Here is a 12,157-nt window from a genome sequence, read left to right as displayed (position 1 = left end):
ACTTAATAAATGTGAGTTGTTATTAATTCTTGCTCGTTGAAAGCTCAGCAAGTAATGTAGAGATAAAGAGATAGACATGTCTTGGGGAATTTCCCAGAATCATTGCTTAATAATTTTACTCAATTATTACTATGTTCCATGCGTGACAGTTCACCAACTGCTATGGAAACAGAACTAAGAAGCCAAGGCTCCAGCCATAGCTGAAGTTCTTTGCCTTATTTTATCACATTTATACATTTGAGTATTATTTTTCTAATGTTTGTCTCATTTCTCATTATCAATTTTATTCAAGTACTTATATATTATTCAAAGTACTTGGATAACAAATGATCTAGAGTGAAACCTATTCGCTTGCCCAGTGCACAGTAGGTGCTCAATAAATTCCTTTTAAACGAGAGCTATGTGAAGACTTCATTAGTCAGGAAGTTGACTGCTAGGACACCAACCCAGGAATTCCTGATGTAATACCCTGCAGCAGTAAGGAATGACTAATTCCATGCTGAACCAAGGTCAGCTATAAATTTCAATTTTTAAAAACATAACTATTAACAGAGAAGGTTATACCCAAGTTTCTTTCAATAGCCACAATATTGTATAGATAAGTATATATCTTATACTATACCCAGAAAGTACATATAAAAAAAACTAAATTCATCTTAAAAATTCATATTTCCAGAGCCTCCAGCCATACTTCATGTAAAAGCACAATAGCACTCAACTTGGTAAAAGCTAAAAGCACTAAAAGCTATCAGTGTTGCTCTTTCAGCACCAAAGAACCAGCAATCCCTTTTGCCCAATCCCTCATCCATGAGTGAATGAGAGAAACAAACTCTGGAATTTCAGAAGGTGGGGAATAACACAATACAATTAGTATTAACTAAACCCTAAAGCATTTATGGTTTTTAAAGTTCTCATTTAATTGTTGAAATAACCTGAACATAGGTAGTATTGTTTTCATTTTACAATAGAAAGACTGCACAGCTTTAGTAACAAAACTTCCTAAAATATGAGACTTTTATATTGTAGGAGAGACCTAATTATTTCTTTTTGGATTGTTCTGTAGATTCACTTGTCAGTCAATGTTTGGCTAATACATCAATATAATGGATGACTGACTAGTACAGAAACACTCCCTTGGAACAAAAGTTCAAATTTCATCACTGGGTTGTAAAGAAAAATTTATCAGGAGGCATAAAAGACGACAAAATAGCTATATGAACTAGGGGGAATAGTTCAACTCTCCACTTATGAGTCTATAAGCAAATTCCAGAAAGCTATAAGTCATATAAGGCTGAAGGAGAATTAAAAACAAAAACCATTAAGTACTCCTGGGTATTAGAACTCCACATTATTAAAAATTTGTTCATTCCACCAGTCAGAAACAGAAAAATATACTGTAAGAACATATACTATAATCAAGCACACCCTCCAGCATATCCCTCTATGTCTGTGTCCTGGAGCTTTGTACCCTGTATGGAGTTAAGACTTAATGAAGGCTCATCAAAAAAACCTAACTGGGGGCTGGAGAGATGATTCAGTGGTTAAGAGCACTGGCTGCTCTCCCAAAGGACCCAGGTTTAATTCCCAGCACCCACTCTGCATCTCACAACCATCTGTAACTCCATTTCCAGAGGATCTGACGTCCTCTTCTGGCCTCTTCAGGAATAGGACATGCATGAAGACATATATACAGCCAAACACCCATATACATAAAAAATAAATTAAGCTTTTAAAAATCTATGTTTTAAAAAAAACTCTATGTGATCTTGTAGCTCCTGGTTCTGATTAATATGTAGGCTAGGGAGATGCCTCAATAGTTAAGAACAATGACTGCTTTCAAAAGGACCCAGGTTCAATTCCCAGCACTCACATGGCAGTTCACAACTGACTGTAACTCCAGTTTCAGGGGATCTGATGCCCTCATACATATATATGTACAGGCAAAACACCAATGCATACGAAATAAAAATAAATAAATCATTAAAAAAGAAATACTAATTCTTTTAGCATAAATGTACTATCTTAATACAATGAAAAATTTTTGTTATTTCACTGTATTTTTTGAGACAAGGTCTTGTTATATGTAGCCTAGACTGGTCTCAAACTCACAGACCTCGCTCTTCCTCGGTCTCCCAAAGGCTAGATAAGATTATAGGCATGTGCTGCCATGCCCAGGTATTGATTGACTTAAAAACTGATTTCTTGACCTTAAAAATCTCTGTTCCTTTTTAAATGGAAAAATAACAGCTAGGAAAAATAATAGTTAATCCACCTTAAGTAGGCAAATGCAATTTCTCTCACTAATGACCTCCCAATTGCCAAAGTCAAACAGTAATTGCCTGTCCTGGTATCTCAGCGGCGACTCCTCACTGAGACGTTTCTTCTCCTTAGTTACTAGGATATCTAGTTCTTGTCTCTGACTACTCCTCCACTAGATTTTCATTTGCTTTCTTGCCATTAGCTCCTTAGAAAATTTTGTGCCCTCTTGGTTCTACCCTATACGACACAGTACTCCCTTGTAATCTTAGCCTTGTAAAGGACTCCTTTGGTTATCTAGAAATGAAACTCCTTAGTCTCTTTTGTGAGACTGAGAAAGAAATGTCAGGGACCCTGTCAATTCTATTCAAATAAGCTGACCTTGTTTCTAGCTAACTGGATTAGGCACAAACACGGAGGTAAAAACACAAGCTCTCCGAGAGCTGTGGGGCTGGTGCAGTGACTGAGTAAAATTCTGCTGTGCAAGCATGAGCACCTGAGTTCACAGCCCCAGGACCCACGGAAAAATGCCACATGCCTGTAATTCTAGAGTTAGCAAGTCACAGTCAGGCAGATCTGTGGTGCCCACTGGCCAGGCAGCTTAGGTGAATCTGAGCTCCAGATTTAGTGAAAGACCTTGTTGAAAAAGTAAGGTGGAAACCATCAAGCAGAACATTCAGTGTTGACCTCTGACCTCCACATGCACATGCATACAACAATGTGAACACATACACCATACACACACATACACACCACACACACACAAAGAAGCTGGAGAGATGGGTGAGCAGTTACGAGTGCTGCTCTTGCAAAGGGCCTGAGTTCACAGCAGCCACATAGCTCACAACTTCCTGTATACACTCTAGCATCCTTTTTTAGCTTCTGTGGGCATCTGCACACACATGAGTACAAACAACAGACAAATAAAAATATAATAAAAAAATTTAAAGTAGAAAACACCTTTTTTTTTTTTTTTTTTTTTTTTAATTTTGGTTTTTTGAGACAGGGTTTCTCTGTGGTTTTGGAGCCTGTCCTGGAACTAGCTCTTGTAGACCAGGCTGGTCTCGAACTCACAGAGATCCGCCTGCCTCTGCCTCCCAAGTGCTGGGATTAAAGGCGTCCGCCACCACCGCCCGGCCAGAAAACACCCTTTTTGTGTGTTCTTTCAAAAATCCATGTGTTAGAAATTTGGGCCCTCAGGTGGCACTATTATGAAGAGGAACCTTTAAGAGATGGGTCTAGCAGGAGGACCTTGGGCCAATAGAAGGGATTGTGGGAAGGAAGCTTGCCTCCTTCCCTCCCTCCCTTCCTCCCTCCTTCCCTTCCTCCTTCCTTCCTTTCCCTCCCTCTTTCTGATTCAAGACAGAATCATTTGCTTATTTGCACGTATGCTTCTGCCCTTGCTATGCACTTTACTGGCTGATCTGCCAAGGGGCAGCCCCTACTCAGAGCCTGAGCTTTGCTCTATACACTCTGAACCTCTAAAACGCAAGTTTAATAATCTTTCTTCACAAACCTTGCATCATGCATTTCATTAGTAACAAAAAGGCAACTAATACAGCATGCCCATCTTTAATCCCAGCACTCAGAGGCAGAGAAATCTCTGTGAGCTCAAGGCTTCTGTGGTCTACATAGTGATTTCCAGGCCAGGGATACACAGTGAGACACTCTCTTAAAGAAAACAAGCAAACAAACAATCAACAACAACAAAACAATCCCAACACACACACACAAATGAAACTAACAAAAAGGTGACTAACACAGAAACCGATCTAAAAATAATCTAAGCAATTACTTGTAAGTTGAAGAAAACAGAAGTATTTACTTACTAGGCAATAGCTCTCTATCAGCGGTCTCTGTGCAGCTGGGATAAGGGTAAAATAGATGTCCCTTCTCTAATGGGTATGGAATCATTCTAAAAGCTGAAAAGAAAAATACATTAGCATTCAATTTTATCTCACTCATCTATGCTATAAATCAAACCTATTCTGCAGACATATTTTTATAACTTTTTCACAAAGCATTTTATCTTCTTTTCTGGAGAGACATTTTAGACGAAACAAAGTGAGCAGAAGAGCACATGAACGCATGGGGAAAGACTAAGATTTACTAAGAGAAGAGCGAGTGGTCTAGTGTGAGCCTAAATGGAATGAATGCTAGAAAACAACATCGGCTGAGTCCTCGTTGTCTCGGTCTCCTCATCACAGTCAGGGCCTCAACTCCACTACTATAAATCCTGCTTCCTTAAGGAATCTTCAAGAAATAGTACTGAGTATACTTGTGGCTCTCAAGCTACAAGAGTTCTGCTGGGGGGGCTGGAGAGATGGCTCAGTGGTTAAGAGTATTGCCTACCCTTCCAAAGGTCCTGAGTTCAATTCCCAGCAACCACGTGGTGGCTCACAACCATCTGTAATGAGGTTTGGTGCCCTCTTCTGGCCTGCAGACATACACACAGACAGAATATTGTATACATAATAAATAAATATTAAAAAAAAAAAAAAAAAAAGAGTTCTGCTGGCTTAGTACTCTACCAATGAGGTTCACAAAAGTCTTCTACAAGAATACACAGTCATATACCCACACACATAAAATAAAATAAATTAAAAAAAAGACTATTCAGATCTGCTTCAGGGATCATGAAAGTCATTATCTGCCCAGTGTCATTCAACAATCAGTGCTCACGTAAGGAAGGAAGTCATTTATCAAGATGCATGGAATGTAGCATACATTATACACTTGGTGAAAACCCCTCCAGGGCCAAGCAGAATACCAGGTAATAGACACATACGTGAAATGAATGAGAAAGTCCCTGGCTTTGAACACCTGATAATCAGCTAAAAGAAGCCTAACTACTCAAAAGCATTCAATACAAAATTTCAATTTGATTTAGTTCTCTATTGTCAAGCACAGAATGGTTGTTGTTAATAAATGGTTATACAGATTTCCAAACTCTTGGTGCACAGATAATGATGTCCTCATGTCTTACTGATGATGGTGGTGGCAGTGGTTATTAAATGCAGGGTCCCAAGCACACTAAGCTTGTATTCTACCTTGGGACCTTAGTAAATATGATTTACTAATTAGTGGGTCCAAACAGTTCTAAGAACTCAGAAACTTGAGAAAATATACATAAATTGAAAAGTTTGATTCTTACTTCATTTTAAAGTAAACCTAATTTCAACAGGCTGTGTTTGAACCTGTAGTACTAGCTACTCAGGAAACCAAAGCAGGAGGATTGCATGAGTTCGAATTCAGTGCTGACCTGAATGGCAACATGAAGATATTCATCTTAAAACATTTCTTACGAATGAGCTATATTTAGGAACCTTTGGGACACTGTACACTTTCTCTACCTTGGGACTGGATCATCATCATCATTTCCTCATCATTTCCTGCCCCACATTGATTTCTGTCATGTTATTTCTTTTAGTCATTGCAGCTAACAAAACAAAACTGCCGAATTATGAAGACACTAGACAGAGATGGACCTATGCTGAAACTGAATTCTACCTGGAGTTAACGATTTAAGTGGTATCTGACAGATGTTGAGTGCTTCCATTAAAAATATATAATAATGGTACAGGCAGTGGTGATGCACACCTTTAATACCAGCACTCAGGAGGCAGAGACAGGTGAATCTCTGTGAGTTCGAGGCCAGCCTGGTCTACAAGAGTTAGTTCCAGGAAAGGCACCAAAGCTACAGAGAAACCCTGTCTCAAAAAACCCAATACACACACACACAATAACATAGAACAATCAGCGTGGTAAAGAGGGAAAGGAAGAAGGGTCTTTGCTAGCATTTCACATCTAGAAGACAGTTTTAAGTTATGACCATAGGTTTATATGTGCAGTTTTCATAAAGTACTTGTGTCTTCTCTGCACAATGTTCATGATTTTAGCACACCCAAGGTTAATAGATATCACTGAATGACAATGCATGGGTCAAAAGACAAAAAGTACAGCAATAAATTAGCTAGTCTCTTTGTTATAATGCAAATAAACACATTTTAAATAAAAAATAACAGTCTAGAGCAGCCAGAGCAACAGTGAGAGCCCGTCTCAGAGAAAAGAAGAATGGGGAAGGGCAATTACACTGTAAATGGTAAGCCAGTCAGAGTGAGACTGTCTCAAAAAAAAAAAAAAAAAAAAAACCAAAGCAAAACCCAAACAAAAAGTAGCAAAATACTGACACATACTACAGCACAGATGACCATTGCCAATATTATGCTAAATAAGTGAAATCCAAAAAGATAATTACTGTGTAACTACACTATATAAAGTACCTAAACTCATGAGTCAGAACTATGAATACTGAAAGGGTCCAGAAAGGTGAGAATGAAGAATATTATGTGTGGGCTAGAGAAAGCCCAGTGGTTAGGAGTACTGACTGCTCTCCCAGAGGACCCGGGTTCCGTTCCCAGCACCCATATGGCAGCTCACATCTGTACGTAACTAAGGTTCCAGGGATCTAACACCCTTACACAGACATGAATGAAGACAAAACACCAACGCACATAAAATGAAATTAAATTAAATCTAAAAAGAAAATATTATTATGTGAATTTCAGTTTGGAAGATGAAAGGGTTCTGGAAATGAAAGCTGATGACAGGTGCTCAATAATGTGACCACATACAACACTACTGAACTGGATTCAGAGCAGCTACAATGGTAAATTTTATGTGATGAATGTTTCATCACAATCACAGGCTAAAGCCAGGTGTGGTGGTCCAGTCTTATAGTTCTAGCACTTGGGAGGTGGTAGCAGGAATCAGAAATTTAAAATCGTCCTCAGCTACACAGGAGCTAGAGGCCTGCCTGAACCGCATGAGACACTGACGGGGAGAGAGAATGAACAGCTGCTGCACTGACCGTCAACTAGATCTAAACCGATCACCCGAGAAGAGAGAACTCCAACTGAGGAATTGCCTCCACCAGACTGGCCAATGGGCATGTCCACAGGACACTGTCACAATTACTAATTGAGGTAGGGGGAGCCTAACCCACTGTGGGTGGTGTCACCCCTGGGCATGTGGGTCTGTGCTCTCTAATACAGCAAGCTGAACAAGCCAATAAAATGTTCCTCTTTCTATGCTTCTGCTTTGGCTCCCTCAATGACAGATTGTAAACTATAGAATGAAAGTTGCTACTGGCCACAGTGTTTATCACAGTGACAGAAAAAAAACAAGAACAGCTGCTGTAACACATTTGAAAACAAAACAACAACAACAACAAACCAGACCATTTCTTATTTTTATATTGTAAAATTTATTTAATTTTATGTGAATGAATGCTTTGCCTGCATGTACATATGTGCATCGTTGTGTGTCTGGTGCCACTGGAGGTCAGAAGAGGGCAACGAATCCCCTAGAACTGGAGTTCAGGAGGTTGTGTGTCACCATGTGGATGCTGGGAAACAAACTCGGGTTCTCTCCAAGAGCAACAAGTGCTGTGACTGAGACGTGTTTCCTGTTCATAAACCAGGTTTTTCGTTCATTCATTTGTTCTTCCTTCCTTCCTTTTTTTTTCCTTCCTTCCTTCCTTCCTTCCTTCCTTCCTTCCTTCCTTCCTTCCTTCCTTCCTTCCTTCCTTCCTTCCTTCCTTCCTTCCTTTCTCTCTTTATCTCTCTCTCTCTCCTTTCTTTTTTTGTTTGTTTTTTAGTTTTAGAACAGGGCTGGGTGTACACCTCAATAATACAACATATGCTATTAGTATAATCAGGCTCTGGTTTCAACCTTCCTTACCTTATCACAAAAACTAAACGAAACTAACTAACAAACCAAACAACTAAAGTACCAAAACTTAATCACATTAATAAAGCTTGTAAGCTAAAAGGCATACATTTTCATTTTCTCTCACGACAATACTCAACTTTAGCAAAATATCCTAAGAGTTCCTCTATCTGCTTTTCCTAAATGTGACCTCAATATATTTCAAATTATTTCTTCTACCAAATATAATGCCACAGAAATCATTTGAAACTACTTCAAGTCCCGAAACTCACACAATCATTTGAAAAGACTGCATGTGGATGCAATGAACATTAAGAGAGATTAGCATTACATCTGGCCAAGAACACTTACTGCCTTCCCACGTACACTGCAAGAGGTTCAGAGCACCTTCTATCCGTTTCCAGTGTTGCAGATGAAAGAAAGCATAGGCAATTGCCTCACTATCTCCTCGCTTCAGGATGTGTTCCGGAGGTAAAATTAAACTTTTCATCTCTAGTAAGTACTGCAAAAACAACACATGCACACTAAGAAATTAAATTGTGTTAAGTGCAAACATCCACAAACATTTGTAAATGTTACAAATTGGTTTAAAGGCACACACACATTAAACTAGTTAAAATAACATGCAATTCCAACTGAAAACTTGCTTAAAGTACTTGTTATACTTGTAAATTTCCAAAATGAGAATTTCCTATAGGTAAAAACAAATTGACAAACAGCTTATGTGACCTTGCAAAATATAAAATGGAAAGTTAAATTGAGGAAATAATGTGAGACAAATACTTTCCAAAAAAACCCCAAATAAATGTAAAATCATAAAATACAACTTAGTGAAAGTACTTTGTGGCATCATTCAATTCTGTTTTCCTTTATTCCTATTTTATGGGTAGAAAACTTAACTGTGGGGTAAAATCAATTCATTTATATTCACTAAGTACAAGACAGTATGCTCACTACAAAACACCAAAAAACCCTCATACTGTAATGAGAAAAACAGATTTCTTAAGTAAATAATTATAATCAGATTGTGGTAGGGCCCTTAAAAATTACAAAGCAATAGGAAATACTAATTTTGTCTTGTTTTTAAAACAGCTTTGTTGAGATATAATTCACATAGCATAGAGTTAGATGATTTGAGAATTCAGAGGATTTTATTATATTAAGTGCATCCACCACCGCAGTCAGTGTGTACACACTACATCACCTGAGGGACTCTGGACCCTCTGATACCATTCGGTCTACTCCTCATGTCTCATTCCTCTGAGCCAAGTGCTAACCTGCTTTCTGTCTCCTTAACTGCCTGTTCTGAACACCTCATACAGATGTACTAACATATTATCATAATACTGTTATAATATATTATATGATATCTGTGGAAATGTGTGACTAGTTTCTTTCACTAAGCAGTTTTGAGGTTCATCTAAGTCACAACACATAGTGGTACCTCCATTTCTGTTTAGAGTCAAATAACAGTCCTCATAAATACAACATGTTTACTTATCCAGTCATTAGCTGTTAGACATGTGCCCTTTCCACGTTTTGACTTTTGGAAAGAATAATGCAGGGCTGGGGACATGGAGTGCTTGCCTGGTATGCATGAAGCCCTGGGTTTGATACCTAGCACGTGAAACAAAGATGGTGGTGCATACCTGTAGTCCTAATAATACTCAGGAGGTAGAGGCAGAAGGATCAGAGTTCAAGGTCATCCTTGACTACACTGTAAGTTCAAGGCCAGGGAACCTGTCTCAAAAACAAAACAAAACAAAACAAAACCAGAAAAAGCAAGCAAGCAAGAAACAAAAGCAAATGGTAATTTTAACAAGTATTTATATACAAGCCTTATAAATCAGTTTCATTTCTCTTGAGTAGACACCTTGGGATGGTAATGCTGAGATATACAATAAGTATATGTTGATCTGAGTTGATATTTGAAGAGGATCAGAATGTGGATAATTACACTGGGAGTGAACAGATGTCAGAACAGAAGATACAGTCAAAGCACAGGCCCAACGAGAGCAAGGGAGAATCTTAGAAATAAAAAAGTAAGGATTTCAAATCCTTAAGCCTTAGTAATTAATCTAACATATTCATTGTACCAATACATCTGGAATGATATTTCTTTGTTTATGAAGTGCGTCTCTCCATGCATCACCAAGATCACTGGCTATCTTCAATTACTCCTACTCCTGATATTTCTGGCTCCTCAAAGTGTAAGTAGGCAGTCTGCTCATCAATTTATTTTAGCAGATGTCACAAACTATGAGATTATTTACTAATCCAGTTTGGGTACTTAACGCTTCCCATTCAGTTTCTTAAAAGGAACGCAGCAGAGGTTGCGTCCTGGTCAGGCAAAGCCCATTTGCTGCCTGGTTGGGTTCTCTCTCCTCAGCGCCCTGGGCCTGTATTCAGGCGGGTAATATTCTTTCTAATCCTCTCTAATCCTGGCCCATTTTTTTTTGAAACACAGTAAAAGATCACTCACACTAGGCGGCTGTGGGAAAATGGACTCCAATGGCTGACCTCTGACATGATTCCTCAAGCTCCTTGCAAATGCACTAAGAGCTTCTTCAGGAGGAAGCTCAGTGTTATCCCAGTGGGAGAGCATCGTCAGACCAGTGTCGCAGATACAGAGGAAAACTTTAATTCTTAAATCACGTCCTTTCTACTAAAACTCTAATTTAGAAATGCGGGGTTCAGGGGAAAGCCCCACTCATTTTCATTTAGAATGTGAAAGCTTTACACAAAGTAAAGTGACATTTAGTGTTTGGGGCTATGTAGGCAGATATTTGGTAAAGCACATCAACTGAATGTCCAGAAAACACTTGTTTGTCAATGCACACAGTACATAAATAAATACGGCACATTTAATAGGAAATGATAATTCATAATTTTAAAATCTGATTTGTATTTTGTTTTGGTTTGGGGTCAATACTGGAACTCAGGCTGCCAAGCACATTGCATAATAACTCTTAACCACTGAGCTAAATCCTTAGCCCAAATGTCCTTTTCAAATTGACTTTAAAGCAAAATATTTTTTTCAATTTCTACGAAGGTAAAATTTGGTCCTAAAATATAAGAAAAAATTCAGTTTTAAAAAGACTACCTGTGCTAGAGAGTTAGGTCAGTGGTAAGAGCACTTATTGCTTTCAGAGGTCTTGGGTTTGGTTCTCAGCACCACATGGCAGCTCACAACCATCTATAACTTTAGTTCCAAGGGATCCAAGGCTCTGTTTTAGTCTTTGTGGATATCAGGAACGCACATGATGCACATACATTCATACAGGAAAAACACTCATAAAATAAAAAGAACTTTTTTGTATCTACTTAATAGATCTTGGAGACAGCTCAATATAGGGCATGTCCTCAACACGTTCCAAGCCTTGGCTTCAGTCCCTAGCATAAATACACAAAAATGCATTTAAAATAAGATTTAACATTATTACAATACTTATTTTATGTCCTTCAGAAATTGCTGTTCAGGAGTTTCTGTCACCAGTGTAGACTTTAAGTTAATGCACAATAAAAACTCTACCTACAGACTCTCTGCAGCACCTAGCGCATTCTACGACCTACAGACTCTATCTACAGACTCTCTGCAGCACCTAGCACATTCTACGACCTACAGACTCTACCTACAGACTCTCTGCAGCACCTAGCGCATTCTACGACCTACAGACTCTACCTACAGACTCTTTGCAGCACCTAGCACATTCTACGACCTACAGACTCTACCTACAGACTCTCTGGAGCACCTAGCACATTCTACGACCTAGAGACTCTACCTACAGACTCTTTGCAGCACCTAGCGCATTCTACTACCTAAAACAGTCCCTGAAATAAGCTGATATACACAACAAAATGTCTTCAAATTCATCCATCAGTTTTTACTTAGACACTTTTATAGGGAACTGTGTGTGTGAGCATGTGAATACACAGTGTAGACTGTGGAGGCTAGACGCCAATGCTAGATGTCGTCTTCTATTGCTCCCGGTTTCCAAAACTCTTTTTTTTTTTAGAGACAGGGTTTCTCTGTGGCTTTGGAGCCTGTCCTGGAACTAGCTCTTGTAGACCAGGCTGGTCTCGAACTCAGAGATCCGCCTGCCTCTGCCTCCCAAGTGCTGGGATTAAAGGCGTGCGCCACCACCGCCCGGCTTCAAAACTCTCTTAATTG

At 38.9% G+C, this 12,157-nt stretch overlaps 1 protein-coding gene across 2 annotated transcripts in view; it reads right to left on the bottom strand.

Annotated features, from left to right (window-relative positions):
* St7l (suppression of tumorigenicity 7 like) overlaps positions 1–12,157 on the bottom strand; it is a 60,373-nt gene that overhangs the window by 1,227 nt on the left and 46,989 nt on the right. The window contains exons 12-13 of one of the 2 annotated variants that reach the window (XM_057793214.1): positions 8,353–8,488; positions 4,086–4,178 (exon numbers count right to left, since the gene is read on the bottom strand). In XM_057793214.1, coding sequence (XP_057649197.1) covers positions 4,086–4,178; positions 8,353–8,488 — 229 coding nt within the window. Of the gene's footprint in view, positions 1–4,085; positions 4,179–8,337; positions 8,489–12,157 lie in introns of both variants that reach the window. The other variant, XM_057793213.1, reaches the window with a different exon arrangement.

The sequence above is a fragment of the Chionomys nivalis genome, chromosome 18 (genome assembly GCF_950005125.1).
Source record: "Chionomys nivalis chromosome 18, mChiNiv1.1, whole genome shotgun sequence".
NCBI classification, from domain to species: Eukaryota; Metazoa; Chordata; class Mammalia; order Rodentia; family Cricetidae; genus Chionomys; species Chionomys nivalis.
The sequence above is the reverse complement of the archived record's forward strand: the minus strand, read 5'-3'. Positions and strand labels throughout refer to the sequence as shown.